The 22,373-nt window shown below is 35.7% G+C and overlaps 1 protein-coding gene across 1 annotated transcript in view; it reads left to right on the top strand.

The window, feature by feature from the left end:
• LOC101891275 (uncharacterized) overlaps window positions 1–22,373 on the top strand; it is a 95,741-nt gene that overhangs the window by 25,874 nt on the left and 47,494 nt on the right. Inside the window, exon 2 of the mRNA XM_011292890.3 lies at window positions 13,281–13,628. Coding sequence (XP_011291192.1) covers window positions 13,281–13,628 — 348 coding nt within the window. The remainder of the gene's footprint in view (window positions 1–13,280; window positions 13,629–22,373) is intronic.

Raw genomic sequence — 22,373 nt, forward strand, 5'->3', positions numbered from 1 at the left:
TGGGCGAAATTAAAGAGCTGAAATCCTGACATTTAATATCAATTTGTTGTTGGGTGAACGGATAGAGCTGAAATCCCGAAATTTGATATGGATGTCACTGTGGGTGTATGTAGTTGAGAGATGGAGGTGATTCTGTAAATTCGTACTATGAACGTACGAAAAGTGAAAAAATACCACAAAATTCGATATGAAGATCACTGTTGGCATATAGTCTTGAAAGCTAAACTATGATTTGAATTGAAAAAAAAAATTGTTTTTCTTCAAAATTTTATTACTATAAACGAAGTGAAATAAATCGGTTCATTATATCTGGGCCCTTACACACATTTCACTGTAAAGCTATGTTTTATTCTGGGGAAATAGATAGATCGACATCCAATGTCTAGAATCGTGTTAAGAAACATTTTTCAATATTCTGAGAACTCTTCAAAGTTTTGTCAAGGATAGGGCTATATTCAAGCCAGATTCTATATAAAACATGTTAAAAAGTATCAGTCAGTTTTGCCGACAAATCTATAACCTCAGCTAATGTTCGATTATTTAAATATATTTTGATTTCTGTTCTGATTATTCAAACTGTTGAGCCTCTATTGAGTTGGTTCCGAAGGAATGGACCAATTTTGTGCATTTCCTAGCGGACCTAGAAGAATATGTGATATTAATATTGGGACGTGCCAGGTTTGGACTTTATTGGTAACTTACTTCACTTTACATGGCATATAATTACAATAATTTTTAGAAAATATTAAAATGTCGGTGAGGTACCACACATAATCGACCGAAATATTCCATTTTAATACTTCATCTAATACCGATAAAAAATATTGGTATTAGATGATTTAGAATGAGAATTTTTACAAAAAATCTTATATTTATGTCCGATTTTATACGAAATTTTATATTCCATACTAATCTCAGGTTTCTGGTAAAGAAAGATATAGTTAGACATAGCATATTGTAAAGAATCTCTGATTTGTTCCGCAAGTTATGACAGATTAAAGTATTGAAAATTGTGACACTTTACGAGCGTGTTGTTTTTCAAAATTTTAAACCCTATGTGGAGCAGGTAACAGAAGAAACAGATATTGTGTTGCTGGAAATATTGAGATATACCAAGTCTAGAATGGAATTGGATATTAATTTCGTTTTTTTTTATGAGCTTCATGGATGTTCAAAAATGTGACCCCATTTGGGGAGGTACTGACATATCCCATCTTCTTGTGTTAATTATAGGGTGTGTGAAATATAACAAGTAAAAAAGCAGTAAGTTCGGCCGGGCCGAACTTTGTATACCTTCCACCACTGAACGAATTTGGAAATTTTCAAAAGGGCAGCATTCGCCAAAAATTCTCTTAACATCTTAAAAATACCGAATATATAACGGTCTGTACGACGTGCACCTACATAGGCATTGTTTGTCACAAGCCATATTCAAAATTTGAAACTTGAAATAAACGTACATATACCGTACATAGGGAGGTACCGTTATATCGGAGCTATACGAAGACCTGGACCTGCATAGACAATTTTCCGTCACCGGCTGTAGCTTCCATTACCAACTTCAAATACGTCATCCCAAACAATTTCGGTGAGTATTGTACCTAAAATCGTCCAAATACCGAATATAGGGAGGTACTGATATTTGGGGCCTATACGAAGACCTGGACCTGCATAAACAATTTTCTGTCACAGACAGTAGTTTCCATTACGAACTCTAAATACGTAATTTGAAACTACTACGGTGAATAATGAAGTCATCAAAATACAGAATATTGGGAGGTACAGTTATATGGGGGTTATACGAAGACGTGGGCCTGCATATACAGTTTTCTGCCTTAGGCTGTAGTATCCATTTTGAACTTCAAATGCCAAATTTTAAACAATTCCGATGAATAATGTAGCTAAAATCATCAAAATACCGAATATCGAGAGGTGCCGTTATATGGGGGTTATACGAAGACGTGGACCTGCTCAGACAATTTTCTGTCTCAGGCTGTATAATTCATTTCGAACTTCAAATGCCAAATTTGAAACAATCCTGGTGAATAATGTCGCAAAAATCATCAAAATGTCGAATATCGGGGGCTATATGAAAACGTGGACCTAGAGGTCCATTTACGAACTTAATCTGCCTACTGAAAAAATAAACATGTGTGCAAAATTTTAGCCTTCTATCTCAATTTGTTCGAAAGATAGCGTGGTTACAACAGACAGACAGACAGACACACAGACAGACGGACATGGCTAAATCATCTTTTGTGGGGGAGGTACCAGAAGGAGCGGGCCGATATATTCCATATTAACCTTGGGTTAATAAAATTATTTGGATGTGTGAAATTTTAAGGCAATCGGACTCTTACATCACATTTTATAAGAATTGTAATTATTTAAAATTTTGATCCTTTGAGGGGGTGGTACTTGATGGAGTGGATCGATATTGTCCATTTTTGCAGCTGACATAGAAATGGCGCAAATATTTGGATTTGCAGAGTTACAGCAAAATCGGATTATTGTTGCTCTTTCGATATATTTTTTTTTTTTTTTTTGAAAATTTCGACCTTTTGTGGGGCAGGTACCAGAAGGAGTGGACCGATATTGTCCATCTTCGAGCTCGATCTAAGTTTGACAAAAATATTACTATGAGAGACTCCCTTCTGGAGTTATCGTGTGCACCAGCCAGCCAGACCAGCAGACGGACGGACATCGCTAAATCGACTCCAAATGTCCTGAAACGGATTTGGCCTAAAGATACCTAGGATCTAAAATCGTTATTTCGACTAGGCCATATGGCTGAGGGTAAATTTAAAGGAGTTGTGGTCACTTTTGAATATTTGTTAGACTTCCCGATTTTAGGTACACTCGTACATACATAGTCCCTAATACTAAATAAAACTTCATAATCTGTACATAACTTCACATTCAGACAGAGTATTTTCATTATTTCCTATCATAGTTTATAGTGAAGTAAAATCATAATCCCTTGAAAATCACTGTAACTCATCCACAAAAATATCCCGAAATGCTGTAGAACGTCACGACGTGCAATAATTTGGTTAATGTTTTCCATCTCCGCTCAACCCCTGTAACCCATTTATTTGTGCGGTTTGAGTTCCTCGTTTCTTTTTTGGTTTCTTTGTTCGTTTTTGTAGATGACCCACATTTCTAATGCCATAAACCGACAGGTTATTCTCATAAATACAGCAATACTTGCTGATAACCAGAGCAACAACAACAGCAACACAAATAATACACCAACCACACCAAACATCATCAGACGGTTTCATATCGCGTGCATTGTTTGTTCGGAGTCCTGGTCAGTTAAAGAAATATTATTTTATTCGTTTGGGACTTTGTGGTCATTTTCAGTAAATTAAACCACCACGAATAATAACAACAACAAATCTCGAAGAAGCAGAGATTTGTGGTGGCAATCAAATAATGGTAACAAATCAAAATTTAAGTACCAAATGTTGAAGACACTTACAAATGTGTACAATTCGGTACAATTTCGGAGTGGTAGTGGGACGAATCATAACTTGGTATGATGATGCGATGCGATGGTAAGAGTAATTAAGGGAATCAACAAACATAAAGCAAACAAAAAAATGGGAAGAAGAAGAAAAACTAATCTGTGACCTGGATATGGATATTTTACGTTCACGCATACGACAATTTTACGACAATTCCATCATCGAGTTTGTCAAACGGTTAGAGTTAGTTTTTGTTATTTGTGATTTGATATGGGAGTTTGTCAAACGGGAGTTCTTTTTTTTGGTGCTTCAAATGTAGAACGGAAATACGAAATTCAAAACGTATGATTTATTTGTAATGAAATATTATCACTCATACGTTCCATGTGCCCTAGTTCGTAAATGTTTTGTGTAACGGCCATTTGAGAAGAAGTTGGAGAGTTATTTTTTAGATTCTCTTTTAGTGGGTTAATGAAGTTAAAATATATTTAAACTGTTGGAATTGATGAAGTCACGTAAAAAAATATTATTTTCGGATAATTGAAAGGTAAGAGAATTTTTTATTGGGGAAAGAGGAAAACAAAAATGTGTAAGAAATAGAGACAACCTGTAAGGAAAAGTCAAAAGTCGGGCGGATCGACTATATGATACCCTACACCATGTTGAGTAGAGCTCCCGTAACAAAAGAATTTATTTGAATATTTGAATGAGACGGACGGACAGACAGGCGGATTGACATGCATAAATCGACTCAGAAAGTTATTCTATGAAGATCCTCAAAAGTAAGTAACTAAAAATTTTCAGTGGAGTTTGCCAACAGATGTATAGCCTCACAGATGTATTGGTTCGTTTTATTCCACCTTCCCAACCGATCTTGTGTTAATAAAAAATTGCGATGCGTGAAATTGGAGAACAATCGGACTCTTATTTCTCATTCTATAAATATAATTGAAATTTTGACCTAGGATCTAAAACCTTTACTTCGATGAGGCACTTTTTGGCCGTATCAAATGATATTTACCCTCTGCAGCCAAATGGTATGGGAATAAAAATTAGTATAATTTCACGAGAGCTATGAGATACCCTACTCCACTACCCCAGCCTTGATATGTAAAAGTACATAGTTAATTTAATGGTCGCCGGAGATAACGATTTTTGGGATACAGATGATCGAAGAATACTCAGAATTTCTAATTAACGGTCGTCGAGGATCACGATAATAACTTTCTGATTTGCAGATAATCGAGAACTCTGATAAGAAAGCTAGACTCACAGGTATTCAGGTTGTGTACAAGTTGTGTAGATGTTCGGGAACTCGTATCGGTGCTTGGAGATTAGATAATTGGGCTACCTTATGATCTATGACTGTTTCTAAGGTGGGACGGCTGAAAATTTAAAATAAATACTTCGATTTTAAAATGCGATAAAATATCAAGCTTTTGGATACGAAGAATATAAAATATGATAAAATAATAATGTAGCAAATTGTGAAGAATCGCTGAATTGTTTCGTAAGTTATGACAGATATTGAAAATTCTGACACTTTGAGGGTGAGGTACCAGATGGGATTCGCAACTATTTTTTGGTAGCAAAAATGTTGGTATGTGTGAAATTTGAAGAGAGTTTAAATGCTTATTTGGCTTACTTTGAGTGTTTGGTTAATCAAAATCTTGAAACCTATGGGGGGAGGTACCAGAAGAAATGGTCTGATCTCTACCATCTTTATAAGAGATCTTCTGTTGATGGAAATATTGAGAGAGCGCAAATCTGAATAGAATCGGATGTTAATTTCGCGTTTTATGAGCTCCATGAATATTCAAAATTTTGACCCATTGTGGGGGAGGTACCAGAACGAGAGGACCGATATATCACATCTTCACAAAAGATCTTGTGTTGGTAGAAATAATGGAATATAAATGGGATTTATATTTCATAAAGAGAACCTGAGACTTATTTCCGATTTTATAAACGTTTTGGTTATTCAAAACTTTGACCCTTTGTGGAGTAGGTAACAGAAGGATGATCCTGTCTCTACCGCCTTTATAACAGATCCTGTGTTGATAGAAATACTTAGATGTGCTTAAGTCTAAATGGAATCGGATGTTTATTTCGCGTTTTATGAGCTTAATGAATTTTTAAAATTTCTACCTTTTGTGGGGGAGGTACCAGAAGAGTGGGCCGATATATTCCATCTTAACAACAGATCTTGGGTCGATAAAAATATTGTTATGTGTGAAATTTGAAGACAATCGGACTCTTTCATCACATTTTATAATAGTTGTAATTACTCAAAATTTTGACCCTTTGTGGGGAAGGTACTTGATAGAGTGGACCGATATTGTCCATTTTCACACTTGACCTAGCACTGACGCAAATATTTGGATTTGCAAAGTTGGAGCAAAATCGGCTTATCATTTCTCTTTCCGTGTAGAAAATGTTTTTTTTTTTTTAAATCTCGATCTTTTGTGGGGGAGGTACCAGAAGGAGTGGACTATATTATCCATCTCCGAACTCGGTCTAAGTTTGACAAAAAAAATTACGATGTACCAAGTTTGGACCGAATCGGATACTCCCTACGAGAGTTATCGTGCGCACCAGCCAGACAGACGGATGGACGGACGGACATCGCTAAATCGATTCCAAATGTCCTGAAACGGATTTGGTCCAAAGAAACCTAGGATCTAAAACCGTTATTTCAACTAGGCACGTTTTGACCATATCAAATGATATATACCCTCTCTAGTCATATGTCTGGGGATATATACAAATGAGGTGTTAAAGAAATATGGGACTAGTCGAAAATGTGGACAATCATAGCCATATATCTACCAGAGAAGACTTGCACTCCAAACACCAAGTTTGACTGATTCTTTTGAAAAATGTAACATAAATCATCAAAGTACAGATTATTGGGAGATACCGTAATATGAGGACATTTCAGTTACATTAGTCGATTTAGTTATTTGGAAGCTAAACAAAACGTGCCCATATATGATTCATATTGCATACCAAAGGTCCCATGGATCTGAAATACACCTAAGTAAAATATGAGTGTTAACCACGGACGGACCGACAGACAAAAAGGCTGACTGTACTAAATCGACATAGAATTGTATGCTTATCCAAAATATATGTTCTTTGTAGGATCTAAAATGTATATTTCGAGGTGTTACAATCTTAATATAACCTCCATACGCATGGAGCTGGAATTTTGAAATGTTGATTTAGGGTTTAAAGGTGATTTTAAAAACATTTACAAAAAAGGAAAAAGATACTGAATAATACTGAAAATTGGTATAAGGGTCACTGTTAGGGTATAGGGTTAAAATATGAAGATAATATGTACTAAAAAAGTAATAAGCGGTATTAAGCTTGGTATTTCGGGAAGGGATCGAGCTGAAAGTCTGAACTTTGGGATGTGGGTCTTTGGTAGTGTGTAAAATGCACGACCCAAAGTTTTTTTTTGGTCGAATGATAAACGTAAAAAAATTACTAAAATTCACTAAATTTGGTACAGTTTTGACTTACCCTAAAATTTGGAAAAATTTGGAATTAATTTGTTTCAGAGTGAACGAATGGAGCTGGAAAATTAAAATTTTAGTATTTGGGTCACTGTTGGTGGATGCGGTTGAAATTAAGCGTTCAAAGCTAGACTAAAAGTTCTTAATGGTACTAAATTGTTTATAGTGTATAGGGAAAGGACGGTAGTCAGTATTAGAATCACCTCCTTAGAAACTCCACCTAAGTATTTTATTCTATAGCATATATTCTAGTAGACCTCCCAAAGGTCTTCTCAACCATAAAATATTTACGAAAGGGGTGTTCTACACCAGAGAAGACCTCGTAAAAACATTTCGTTCAACAAAGTGGTAAAAACATTAAGTTTATCCGGGACGAACATTTAATTCCCTCCTCCATTTGGAAGAAAATTAAAAATTTAAAAAACCGTCGAAAAATTCCCCTCAAATGAAAACCGTTATGTGGGTCGTGGTCCTTCATAAGTAACTTTTTGTCATAGGTTTTGTGAGGTACCGAACTGAACAAATACGAAATTTGAAACAATTCCGGTGAATAATGTATTTAATATCATGAAAATACCCAATAACGGGAAGTATCATTACCTGAGGCCTATACGAAGACGTGGAGCTGTTTAGGCAGGTTTTGGTACAAATTACGAACTTCAAATACGGAATTTGAAATAATTTCGGTGAATAATGTTGCTATTATTCATCAAAATACCGAATATCCGGAGGTATCGTTTTATGGGGGCTATACAAAGACGTGAACCTGCATACACGATTTTTTGTCACAGGATGTAGTATCCATTACTAACTTTAAATACGAAATTTTACATAATTCCTTTAAAAAAATTGGCTAATATCAAAATAACAAATTTTGAGAGGAACCGGCTATACGAACATAACCTGCCAACTAGCAAGATACACATGTGTGCAAAATTTTAGCCTTCTGTCTCAATTCATTCCAAAGATAGCGTGATTGATACAGACAGACGCTGATTAAGATTATATGTACTTCGTTGGGTCTAACATGAGCATTTCGAGGAGTTGAAAACGGAATGACAAAGTCCTCTACAGTATGGTAGAGGGTAAAAAAGAATCACGAAAAATCGCCTGTTCTGCATAGAGTTTTTTTTTCAAATGATATAATATTCATTGGAAGACCCCAAACATTGTCTTCTATTCCGTAGACAACTAAAAAAAGTATACTTTTCTACGAATAACCTTCTTTGGAAGGCTTCCTAAACAGCCGTTCACTCTATAGAAGACCACTGAACGTCGCATGTTCTATAGATGGATTCAATAAAGTATTATTTTCCATTATGATTATTTAAAATCAATTCCATCATTGATAAGCACTAAAGGGACCCAATTCTGTGGATAGTAGTTTTTAAATATCTCCAATTCTAAAATGCAGTTGAAAGAGTTTTTAACAATAGCAGACATTCGATTTATATTTATCCTTAGCAAAATATATGAAGGATCCATGTTCTACTTCCTTAGTTTTTAATTGCTTTCCCAAAAAAATTTATTCCAGTCAACCATAACCAGGCACACTTATTTTCATGCTTGACCTCACGTCCAATTAAAGTTTGTAACTTTTGAAAACAGACAACAACTAATTACTAAAATTAAAGTGACCTCCACAGTCTTGTCAGAGGCAACTCATTTTGAAATCAAACGAAACAAAGTGGAAAACAAACACTAAAACTCAATTAAGTTTGACCATTAATACATTAAGTGGAAATTAAGTAAAAAAAACTATTTAAATAGACTAGCTGAATTAAGTAATGTGGAATCAATGTAAATGGCGTGAAAGGGAGAAAATAGTACAGGGTGGTATTTTGCAAGGCCAACAAATGGAAGGCCTTTGGAGAATCACTGTTTTCTATTTTATTTATTGAAGTTCGACGATTTTCGAAACGACTGCAAAATGGTACCACTTTGTTTTTGAATTACGAATCTAGTATGGGAAAGTTAGTTAAAGTGGAATTTTTGAAAATTTATACTTTATGTACCAAAAGTCCAAATAATTACATAATGCTGCACGGCAGTTGGAGAAGTGGATTGTGCTCTGACTGGTTTCTGGAAAAATAACTAAAAATTTGAAAATAATGGGACTTGAATATAGGGAATTAGTAAGAGCTATAACTTTAATGGTTTTCATGATGATTACCATTCTTGCAGAGAAGTGAGTAAACTCGGGATTTTGGAACATTATGGGAAGAACTTTGTTTTTCCTTTAAATTGAGTATAGATAACGTGTTTTTAATTTTTTCTGGTACCACAGAAATTACTAAAGATTACAAAAAATATAACATTTTTGTTAAAGGATGAAAAAGACCTACAACTTTTAAACGTTTTGTGAAGGTCGGTCTTGGGGTACAAGACAAAGAAAAATGTATCCTCTCACTCAATACCCAATTGAGTGCATTTTAGTAATTTCCGTACAATCAAAGCCACATCTCAACCACAGACACCATTAGTAATCAAAATATGGCATTTCAGAATTTTAACTCCATCCCTTACCCAATACCAAATATAGAACCATTTAGTTCTTTTCGTACAATTATAGGGCACTTTTCAAAAACCACCTCCACACGTCAAGGCTACGCATACGGGTGAGATGAAAAAACTGCAATCAACTTCAGACTGCTGTCATTCGTCCGACAGCTCTTAAAATTATTCTAGTGACAGCTCATTATATTGTTCACAAGCGTACAAAAGCATTTTGGTGAGAATTTTCCAGAAAAAAAGTTATTCGTGATGTAATTCAATCGTCATAGTGTGATTTCTTTATATTTGGCTGGAAAACAACAAGTGACTATCGTTAGAGCACTCCAGCATTTAAATGTGAATAAATATTTTATGTCCCGTACCATCGTTCGTTACCGTGATACTGGTAGCGTAGCCCGACGTCAAGGAAGTTGACGGAAGAAAACAGCAACATCAGCAGAAATGTTTCGAAAAGTAAAAAATCGACTTGATCGAAACCCACGTCCTAGTGGCCGAAAAATGGCTCGTGAGCTGAACACATTGCAATATTCCATTCGGCAAATATTAAAAAATGAGCCATTGAGCCATTGAAATTCCAAAAAGTGCAAGAACTTACACCGCAAAAGAAAGAAAATAGACTCAAAAGAGCTTAAGAGTAGCTTGGCCGAAAGTGATGAAAAAACATTAGTTTTCCAGCAGTTGTAGACAAACAAAATTATCGTGTTTACTTTTCAAAGAGCTCAGCTGAAAATGTGCACCTTCGGTTGGCCACCAGAACTCAAGCACCGGCCATGGTGATAGTGTGGGTCCCCATAACACCCGATGGTCGCTCTCCATTCGTATTAATCGACCCTGGCATCAGAATAAATGCCGAATATTATCACGAAAATATTCTAGAGGGTGTTTTAAAGCCTTGAGCACGCAAACATTTTTGCCGCAGACCTTGGACATACCAGTAGGACCATCGCACTCAGCACGCGCCACCCAAGCTGGTTACAAAATGAGGTTCCTCGCTTCATTTCCAGCGCACAATGGCCACCAAAATCTCCGGATACCAATTCGTTGGACTTTTGTATCTGGAGTATTTTGGAAAGCAAGGTTGGCACTAAAAAAATACCAAAGTTTCGATCACCTCGCCGGGAATGGCCCGAAATACCGCAGAGCAACATCCGGGCAGCGTGTGACGGTTTCATTGGCCGTTTGAAGGCCATAATTCGTGCCAAAGGTGATCAATTGGAACAGATCTAAACTTATTCTAAAATTTTATGCTATTCCCGACATTTTTTGCTTTCATTCAATAAAATTAAAAAAAGGGAAAAATCATGGCGTTGGCTTTGTTGCAGATTTTTTATCTCACCCTGTAGTCATCTAAATATTGATTATAGGGATCTACCGTTATATGGGGGCATACGAAGACGTGAACCTGTAAGAGCAATTTTCTGTAATAGGATGAAATATCCATTAGGACTATACGAAAACTTAAACCTATATTGACGGTTCTATGGAAGGGCGTTTCTTTCATAATGGGAAACATGCTGTGAATTGACAGCAGATTCGGGGCAAAAATAAAATGTAAACCTATATAGCGCATTTTCAATACCAACACACATCTGCAAACTAATGCTAGAGTGATTTCCACAGACGAACAGTCGAACATCGTTAAATTGACTTAGAATTTTACGCTGATCATGAATATATTTTATGGGGTCTAAGACCAATACTTAGAGGTATTAGAAACGGAATTAAAAAAAGCAATTAAGAAAAGGCTATAGTCGTGCGGGGCCGACTATGTTATACCCTACAACACCACAATATGTTAGAAGCCCCCTTATATCCAAATCCATATTGGAAGATTTCGCTTTTGAAATTAGGACTATGGACATTTGCCCAACATTTATGCACTCCGACGAGCTGTTCGTTGTTGTAGTCCATTTTACAGATAAATATAATCCAATGGTCATCCAAAATGCTAGAATTCTTCCCTGTCCTTATCTCTCTTCACAAGCGTGTCGATTGGTTTCAATTGTGTCATCGGAAAAATATTTCTGTTTTTGGTTAATTTGAACCCCTAAATATTTTGCAATCATCTCCAAAAGCAAGAAGCCGCTCTGTATCTCCAAATTTAGACTCGTCAATATGATTTGCTTGTCTACGATATTTGGCTATATTCGTCAACGAAATCAGCATAAAAAAGCCAGAAATTCGCCTTTTGTGTATTTCGGATATCGCCTGTAAGTAATGCTGGTATTTTTTCACACAAAATTAGTGGTCCATTGTACCCGCTGTCCTAAACTCTAACTTTATGCGAGATTTCATGTCCTTTGGTTTCTATTTGTGACCTTTATAAAGGCTGCAAAATCAGGAAAAATTTTAGTTGTTGGTCCATGGCAATATATTAATATATTGCGGACATCTTTGAAAACAATAGGCCTAGCATTTCTGAGCCCAACCCTACCCTTGTGAACATTTTCGTGAGGATCGGGCGATATTTGCAATACTTATATAATATCCCCAACCTGTGTTGTAAGGTGAAAAAATATTACCAAATATTATAAGTCAAATTGAAAAAATCGCATGCGATAAAAAATATGGGATATAAGCATTCTAGCTAACATCCCCTTCCTTTGTATATACACATTGTATATATTTCGCTATATATATCCGATATATTTACTATCAGAATCTACGTAACGGTAAGAATTGACCTGTTCGTCTATTTGTGATTTCGCCGGGATTAAAAATATTAGCGGTTTAATGGAAAATTTGACTTTTATTTAACAAAAATGTTATGGCCTATTTGACCCACTAAATATTACCATCCATCCATCAAAATTTGAATGCTTCTGCCCAGCCCTAAGCTCTAGCCCCATGCTAACTTCAGCTTTGATTGGTCAATATTTGCGACCTGTAGAGTAACTGCAAAATCAGGGATTTTTTCAGTTTTTGGTCCATTTCAACCCCTAAATATTATGCGATCATCTCCAAAAGAGAGACCCTAGCCCCACCTTCATTCTAAATTTCGTGAAGATCGGGCCATAATTACGACCTGTAGAGTAATTACAAATTAACATGGACAGACGGACGGACGGACATACATAGCTAGATCGACTCAGCTCGGCTGTGGGAAACCAATATTTCGAGGTGTTACATAATTTTTGGCCCAATCAAACTTATAATACCCCCAATAGATAGTGTTGTAGGGTATAATTATATAACCCCTTTCTTTCCATGGTGAATGGTATAAAAATGATCACATGAAGGCCCTTAAAAATTTGCCTTTTTGCGGACCTGCTTAGCAAGCCTACATATATAAATGACACTTGAACACGCACAGACACCAACACAGACCCACAGCAACTTCAAAATAGTTAAACGAAAAATATGTAAAAGATAATTCTGGAAATTTGTCTGCAGTGAATACCATCAGAAAGGTCATTTAAATTCCATTGCTCCATGCTCAACAAATTGTTTGTTGAGGGAGGGTGATAGATTTGAAATTTATATCCAAACTGCAAATAGCTTGCTCAAGGTTTTTAAGGAGCGTGCTAATGGCTCTTGTGATAACGATGATGAGAAATTTGCATGTTTCGAAAAAAAAAAACACTCACACACACTCACTAAAGAGATAACATTTATTTGATGGCCTAACCCGTTCAGGGAAGGAAATATACTAAAACCATTAAACAGGACATGATTTGTAATCATAATTTAATAACACAGTTTGTTGTTGTTGTAATTTGCACCCACTAACTTTTGTTTTTCTTTCTTCCATCCTCTTCTCTCCCCACCTCCACAGAACTGGCGCCATCGCCTACAGGGTGTCATACAATTGGAACAATCTCTACGATCCTCCGACAATTTAGCACGTGTCCAACCCTGTTTGGACTCCTTGCTGCGTACCCTACTCTCTTCCGAGTGTAAGGCCGATGTGGCCGAAGAAAAACGAAAACTATTAATTAATTTGATAACACGCCTGCCCCTGGACAATTTGGAAGACCGAACAATGCAAATTATGAGTGGCCTGTGTCGGCAGGGTGGTGCCGGTGCCAATCGGGTGTGTAAGGCCCTAATGCAACGCCTGCCACCGTCGGCTATTATTTTGAAATTGATATCACAGGACTTTCTGCATGCCAAAAGCTCAAGGGTAAGTTCTCAATTTGTCGGGTTTTGTTCTCTTTTTGATTTGTTTTTTGTTTTGTTTGTTCTTCATTGGTAGTTGATGTGGTTTTTGTTCGGTTTGTCTTTATGAAAAAGAGACACAAAAAGAAAATTCTGAGGAAAAGGGAAGGACTATAAAAACTGCATAGGTAAAGGGTTGCCAAGTTTGTCAAACAATTTATTTTTGGGACCAAAAAACATTTTGCAAGCTATAAAAGCGCAGAGAGAGGACATTTTAGAGTTTGTCTATAAACGGAAGTGCTTTGAAATATACAGCCACAATCAGAAGGGAAAAACATAAACCAATCTATAAGGCAAATGGATAGAGCTAGAATTCTGATATTTAAAAAGAAGATGGGGTGTAGGATAGATTTATCTATCTGTTTTTGGGAACCCCAACTACACATGTACTGAACTGTGCCAGAACTGTACCAAATAGTACTACATTTGGGTTTGATTGAATGAATGGAGCAGGAATTGTGAAATGTTGTTGAAAAGTCACTGTTAGTGTGTAGGGTTTTGTTTTGAACATGGTTTTAGAAATATGTATTTAAACAAGTAAAAAAGCAGTAAGTTCGGCCGGGCCGAACTTTGAATACCCTCCACCATTTGGAACGAATTAGAAAATATTCAAAAAAATAAAATCCATTGAAAATTCTGTTAAAATCTTTAAAATACCTAATATCGGAAGGTGCCGATATATGGGGGATATTCGATATTGTGGACCTATATAGACAAATCTATGTCTGGTTAAAGTACTCACGAAGTACTCACAAGGAACTCCTTGTGTGGATTTTCAGATAATTCCATTGGGAAATGTGGCTAAAATCATCAAAACCCCGAATATTGGGGTTACCGTTATATGGGGGATATACGATATTGTGGACCTATATAGACAAATACCTTTCAGGGGTTAAAGTGCTCACAAAAAATCCTTGTGTGGATTGATCAGAGAATACCATTGGAATATATAGCTAAAATCATCAAAATACCGAATAACGGGGGTACCGTTATATGGGGGCTATGCGATATCGTTAACCTATATAGATAATTCTGTGCCGAGATATAAAGTACCCACAAGGAACTCCTTGTGTGGATTTTCAGACAATTCCGTTGAAAAATGTGGGTAAAATCATTAAAATACCGAATATCGGGGGGTACCGTTATATGGGGGTTATACGATATCGTGGACCTGCATAGACAATTCTCTATCAGGGGGTAAAGTACTCACAAGGAACTACTTGTGTGGATTTTAAGACAATTCCATTGAAAATGTGGCTAACATCATCAAAATACCGAATATCGGGGGGTACAGTTATATGGGGGATATACGATATCGTGGACCTATATAGACAATTCTTTTTGAGGGGGTAAAATGCCCACAAGGGACTCCTTTTGTGGAATTTCAAATTATTTCATTGAAAAATGTGGATAAAATAATCAAAATACCAAATATCGGGGGTACCATTATATGGGGGCTATACGATATCGTGGATCTATATAGATAATTCTCTGCCGAGGTATAAAGTACCCACAAGGAACTCCTTGTGTGGATTTTCAGACAATTCCGTTGAAAGATGTGGGTAAAATCATCAAAATACCGAATATCGGGAGGTACAGTTATATGGGGCTATACGATATCGTAGACCTATATAGATAATTCTCTGCCGAGGTATAAAGTACCTACAAGGAACTCCTTGTGTGGATTTTCAGACAATTCCGTTGAAAAATGTGGCTAAAATCATCAAAATACCGAATATCGGGGGTACCGTTATATGGGGGCTATACGATATCGTGGACCGATATAGCCCATCTTCGAACTTGACCTGCCTGCAGACAAAAGAGAGATCTGTGCAAAATTTTAGCTTCCTATCTTAATTCGTTTAGACTGTAGCGTGATTACAACAGACGGACAGACGGACGGACAGGGCTAAATCGTCTTAGAATTTTACGCTGATCAAGAATATATATACTTTGTTGGGTCTAAAATGATTATTTCGATGAGTTACAAACGGAATGACGAACTTAATATACCCTCCATACCTTTTTTGGTGGAGGGTATAAAAGTACGAAAAGTGGTAAATGGTACTAAATTTGGTATATGAGGGAGGGATAGACTTAAGAATCGGAAATTTTTTGTTACAGTTACTTTTTGTGAGGTGGGGTTAAATAAGGAAGGTGATTATGTAAATATGTACTAAAAAGGTCAGAAAAGTGCTAAATTGTATTAAATTTGGTAGTTGGAGAAGAGCTGGAGATCTGAAATTCGGAATAAGAATCGTTGATGCTGTATAGGAAAGATGGGACGAAAGTTTCTTTTGGAATTTCGAACAGCAAGATTAAATGTACTAAAATGACCCTAATTCGGCACCTTTAGAATCTAGATTACTAAGCAGGATTGATGTTAGGGTTGGTTTTGAAAATGTGTAATAGATATAAGAACAGTACTAACTGACACTAAATTTCATACAATATGGTGAACGGATTAAAGTCGAATGTTGGAATTTAGTATAGAAAGAGAAAATACGTACATCAAGTGTCCGAAAAGCACTAAATGGTTCAAAATTTGGTATAGAGTGTAGGAAAAGAGCTAGTATTGTAAATATTGGCTTATGCATCACTGTAAGTGCGAATCGGAGGTGAACTTGGAAATTCATACTATAAACTGTACGAAAAGTACTAAATTGTACTAAATATCATACATAATAAAACTGAACTAATGAATTTTGGGTTAGGCAATGGAAAGTTTTTGGAATGGCGTGCTATATAGTATAGAATAGTACTAAATTCGGAATTGAGTGTGGAATATAAAAATTTCGGTATTAGGTTCACTCCCATAGCTTAAATAGCCGTCCAAGGACAAAAGACATTTGAGTGTTCTTTGGCAGACAGAAGGTCCTTGAAAAAACTTCTATATATGGGATTTCAAGCTCCCTAAGGGTCCTCTTTATATTGGAGGTCTTCCGAAGATCTTCTCTTCCTATCTGAGATCTCACAAGGACTTCAGATGTCTTAAACCTTTAGTAGGTCTTATTTAGACCCGAAAACTTTTTAAATGCTGAAAGTCTTACATGAGTCCATTATTGACGGCAGGCCTTTCAAAGGTCTTCCAAAATTCGAAGGTCTTTTGACATTTTCTAAAGATAGGCAACCCCTAAGAAATATCCATAGACCGAGGTTCTATAAAGATTTTCGAAATCTTTCCCTTTTCATCCCATAGACAAAAGACCCCATTAAGGCCTTTCTATAGTCCTGAAACATTTTAGAGGTATTCTATAGTCTGAAAGCCCTAAAGAGGTCCTCTAAAGGCTGTAGACCTGTCAAAGGTTTTTCATAAATCCAAGAGTTTTTAAAAAAAATGTCTAAAAATGGAGGAGCTTCTACAAATCTTTTATTGGCCTAGGTGCTATAATAGACCTGCTTTCCTCCAAGGCCATTTAGGAGTCTTCGATAGACTGAATGCTTATTAGAGGACTTCCTTTGTCGAAGATCTCTTAGATGGGTCTCCTAACAGCAAAAGACCTCAATAATGTATGCTATAGACGCTTTGTCATTTAGATGTTTTCTATAGACGAAGACCTCTTTCTAGAGACAGTTAAAGCTTTTAAAAATATTTAAAAAAGAGAAGACCTTTGACAGATATTTTATTGAGAGAAGGCTATAAAAAGCCCTGCCAAAGACAAAATACACAAAAAAAGACTTTTAGAAGGACTTCTGTACACGAGAAATTTTTCAGACTTATTTTATAGACTTCCAAAGACCGTCAAGGATCTTTTGAAACTTTCAAAAGATTGAAGACCTCTTAGAAAGATTTTATAGACCTAGATTCTATAATAGATTTTCTTCCCACGAAGGCCTTTCTTTGTCCGACGATCTCAATACATATAAAAAATTAGTGAAATAAATGACTAACTGACCGAGAATCAACGCCCAGACGAAAGAGAAGAAGGTCAGAAGGGTCAGTTTTACGAGTTGTGCTAAATTTGGAACAGTTCGGTTTAGGATGAACGGATGAGCAGATAGTCCTTGAAATGTGAAATTTGATATTAGTATATCTGTTCATGCGTAGCCTAAACATATGGAGGTGATTCCGGAAATGTGTACTATTATTGTACGAAAAGTACAAAAGGGTCCAATATTTAGTATGGGGTGAAGGGATAGAGAAAAAATTCTGAAATTTGTTATTTAGATTACTGATGTCTTCTGTATTTGAGATTTGGAGGTGGGTTTGGAAATGCGGGATAGGGCTGAAATCCTCAAATTAGATGTAGAAGTCTCAGTTGGTATCTGTTGTTGGTTTTGATATGCGTACTATGATTGTACGAAAAGTACTAAAATGTACTAAATTTGGTATTGGGTGAAGGGATAGAGATAAAATTCCTATATTTGATATTGAAGTCTCTCTTGGTATTTGTGGTTGAGATATGGATGTGGTTTTGGAAATGAAAGTATTGCTTACTAATATATTTGGTAAAATTTGGTATTGGGTTAACAGATAGTGCTTGAAATCTGAAATTTGAAATGAATGTCACTATTGGTGTCTGTGGTTGAAAGAAGGAGCTAGTTTTGGATATTCGTACAATAATTGTACTAAATTTCGTAAAACGGAAATTACAGAGCTGAAATTCGGAACTTTTATGTTAAGGTCACTCTTGGTTTCTGAGATTGAGATATGGAGAGTGTTTTGAAGAAACGTCCTATAATTGTTCGAAAATTACTAATTCCTACTTAATTTTGTATTGGGCGAATGGATAGAACTGGAACCGTGAAATTGTATATTGCGATAACTTTAGGTGTCTAGGATTGAGAAAAGGAACGGTTATGCAAACGAATACTAAAATTATACGAAAAGTACTAGATTTTACTAAATTGGGTATTGGTTGAAGAGATACAGCCGAAATTCTAAAATTTGTTTTGGACCGAAAAATTGGATGTGGATCCATTGTGCAATGGTTTTACTAATACCCTACTAAGGTGTGAAGGTCGTTTTGAGAGGTCTTTTAAAAGCTCTGTCTGAAGAAGAACTTTTTACAGATTTCCACATGGAAAAGGCAATTTATAGATATTCTATAGAAGGAACGCCTACTACAGGTCTGACATAGACAGAAGACCCTTCGAAGGTTCTCTATATGCAAAAGACATTGTTGTGCATTTCTTGTGCAAAATTCCTCCAATATGCCAAATCACCGATAACTCTTTTGCAAATTTCATAATACTACCTCTGCAAGACTAGCATTTACTAAGTGCTGGGTGCAGCGGCCTGTGCATTTATTTGATTTGGACATTAATTTCATGCTAATTTTTGTTGTTGTTGGTGGTTCTTTGATTTGGATTCACTTCTATCACTGGTGGTCAGCAGTGACAGTATGTGGTTGATTGTTCTCCTGTATTCGTCACATTCGTCGATTTGCATGATGTTTGATGGTTTCAAATGAACTGGGCACCTTGTGCTCAATGCATTTCATTTGCATGTCGCTAGACTTCCGTCGTCGTCACTACACACACAGACACACAACAGTGAATATTAATATTTGTGAAAAATCTATGAACAAACGGTGGTCAATGGACAAATGTGAGAGGGAAGGATAGCGTTGGAAGTGCTTGATACAATATTAAAGAATAATCGACGATTCAGGAAAAATCGACGATTCAAGATATTATACAAAGATTATACTATTTTAAAAATTCTCGATTCAAGTTTAAGCCAACGAGACTAAAATGTTTCAAAAACACATTTTTTAATCTAAGGAAATTTCAATTTTTTTCAATAATTGCAGGGAAAATCTAGCAGATTATGAAAGTAGAGCTAATAGAAGTCACGTGTATCGGCGTTTTTAAAGTTTACATCGAAAATTATCCTAAATAAAGGGAAGATGCTCCCCCTCTTCAACATTTATTTGATAATTTTCGGACTAAGAAAATACGAAAATTATTATGGTGGAAGATGGTTAAAATGTTCCTTTAAACGGTACCACAACAAACCAAAATATTCTAAAAAACTATTTGTCATATTCTACTATAGGTCCTAGAAGACATAAAACGTCTAAATTTCACCTAAACCGCAGTAATTCGTATATATTAACCAGTAAAGAAAGTCCTAAAGTCGGTCGGGGCCGACTTTATGATACCCTACACCACTTTGCTAATTTAGTAGAGCTATGATTATAATTATAATTTAAAGTTTAAAAGGCTAAATATACCGAAGCATTTGTATCTTTTAAATTCGGACTTGTATTGCCCATTTGGTGCAAAATTAATTTGAAATCAGATAAAGATATATATGGGAGCTATGCCGAAATCTGAACCGATCTCTATAAAATTTGGCAAAGACATTTCTGAGCTGTATTTAATATATTTTCCTGAATACCGTTGTTACGAAGTGCATATTACTGCTGTGGGTAACAATATAACAAATCGGATGAACAATATATATGGGAGCTATAGCTATATCTGAATCGATCTTCACCAAATTTGGCTTACTACCTTCTAGACTCAATTCTGTCGTATATGCCGAATTCTATCCCATTTGGACAAATACTAGACGTTTGGTGCACAATAGAAGGTAAATCGGACGAAGTTATATATGGGAGCTATATCCAAATCTGAACCGATCTCGATAAAATATAGCAAATGTATTTCTGAGTTGTATTTGATATATTTCTCCAAATATTGTTGTTACGGAGTGCATATTACGGCTGCCGAGGACAAAAATAACAAATCGGATGAACAATATATATGAGAGCTATAGCTATATCTGAACCGATTTCGATCAAATTTCGTATATGTATTTTCAGGCCTAATTTGGTTGTATGTGCATTCCATACTATTCGGGCTGATATGACACGTTTGGTGCACAATAAAAGGCAAATCGGACGAAGATATATATGGAAGCTATATCTAAATTTTTACCGATTATCTCCAATTTCAATATTCGTCCTTGCGTCAAACAAATGATTTGTGCAAAATTTCATCTCGATCGGATAATAAATGCGACCTGCATTTTATTCACAAGAATACGGACGGACGGACAGACGGACTCAGAAAGTGATTCTATGGAGATCCTCAAAAGTAACTATGGGTCTATATCGTTTCCTTTTGACTGTTACAAACAAATGCACAAAGACATAATACCCTTACCACTATGTGGTGTAGGGTATAAAAACGCCAATGCCGTACTTAATGTGAATGCAAGCAAACTTCTCCTAAAAATGAAGACGTGAAAGACAAAAATATTCTCCATAGAATTTCTCCATAAGTCTACAAACTAAAGAAATATTTATTTCACCTGGATATCAAAAAACACACACAAAATTTTTCCAAATTTTGTCGAACAATTTTTTCTTATCTCCTACACCAAAGAGTCTTCAAAGTAATTAATTTTGAAATTTACCAAGAAGGATACTAGTAAAACCATAGACCCACATACATTTTTTCCGACCAAAACTATTTCAACGTATCCACATGTAATCCCCTAGCAACCATCGGTGACCTCAATATCAAATTTCAGCTACCAAATTTAGTAACATATAGTACGTATATCCAACACAGTCTACATCTGTCTATAGTAGACACCAAACGTGATCAAAAAATTAGTAAATTTAGTACTTTTCGAACAATTATAGTACGCATTTGCAAAACCACCACTATATCTTCAATTCCACAGAGACCTCAAATTTCAGGATTCCAAATCTATTCTTTCACCCAATACAAAAGATTTAAGCTCTATTTGTTCCCTCAATAGTCAATTTAGTACTACTTGGTACTTTTCGAACAATTGTAGTACACATTTCAAAAATCTCCTCCATATCTCAATCACAGATACCAACGAGACCTCAATATAAAATGTTGGGATTCCAGATTTATCCCTTCACCAAATTTAGTACCAGATAGTACTTTTCGAACAATTATTGTACACATTTCCAGGATTACCTTTTTTTACTTAACCGCTGCCAAGAGTGACACCTGCATAAAATCTCAGCATTTTAAGACATTAACAGTAACATCTATATCATATTTCAAAATTTAAATATTCCGTCACCCAATACGAAAATTAGTACTATTTAGAACTTTTCGTATAATTATAGCGCATATTTCCAAAACCACCCCCATATCTTAACCTCAGATACCAATAGTTACTTCTATACCAAATTTCAGGATTTCAACTATATTCCTTTACCCAGTACACAATTTAGTATCATTTAGTACTTTTCGAACAAACATAGAACGAATTTTCAAATCACCGCCAAATCTCAAACATACATACCATCAGTAACCTAAATATTAAATGTCAGAATTTTATCTTTATCTGTTCACCCAATACCAAATTTAGTACCATTTAGTATTTTTCGGACAATTAAAGTACACATTTCAAAAACCACCTTCATATCTCAATCCCAGATACCAATCAAAGACCTCAATATCAAATTTCGAGATTCCAGCTCTATCTCTCCACCCAATACCAAATTTAGTACCATTTAGTACTTTTCGTACAAATATAAGGCTCATTTCCTAAACCACCTTTATATGTTTAGCCTACACATGAACAGTGACCCTAATACCTTATTTCAGATTTTATCTCTATTCCTTCACCCAATACCAAATATAGTATCATTTAGTACTTTTCGTACAATTACGATACACATTTCTGAAACCTCCTCCATATGTACAAGCCACACATGATGAGCGACCTAATACCAAATTTCAGATTTCAAGCACTATCTTCACCCACAGC

The sequence above is a fragment of the Musca domestica genome, unplaced genomic scaffold, assembly GCF_030504385.1.
Source record: "Musca domestica strain aabys unplaced genomic scaffold, Musca_domestica.polishedcontigs.V.1.1 3, whole genome shotgun sequence".
Classification (NCBI taxonomy): Eukaryota; Metazoa; Arthropoda; class Insecta; order Diptera; family Muscidae; genus Musca; species Musca domestica.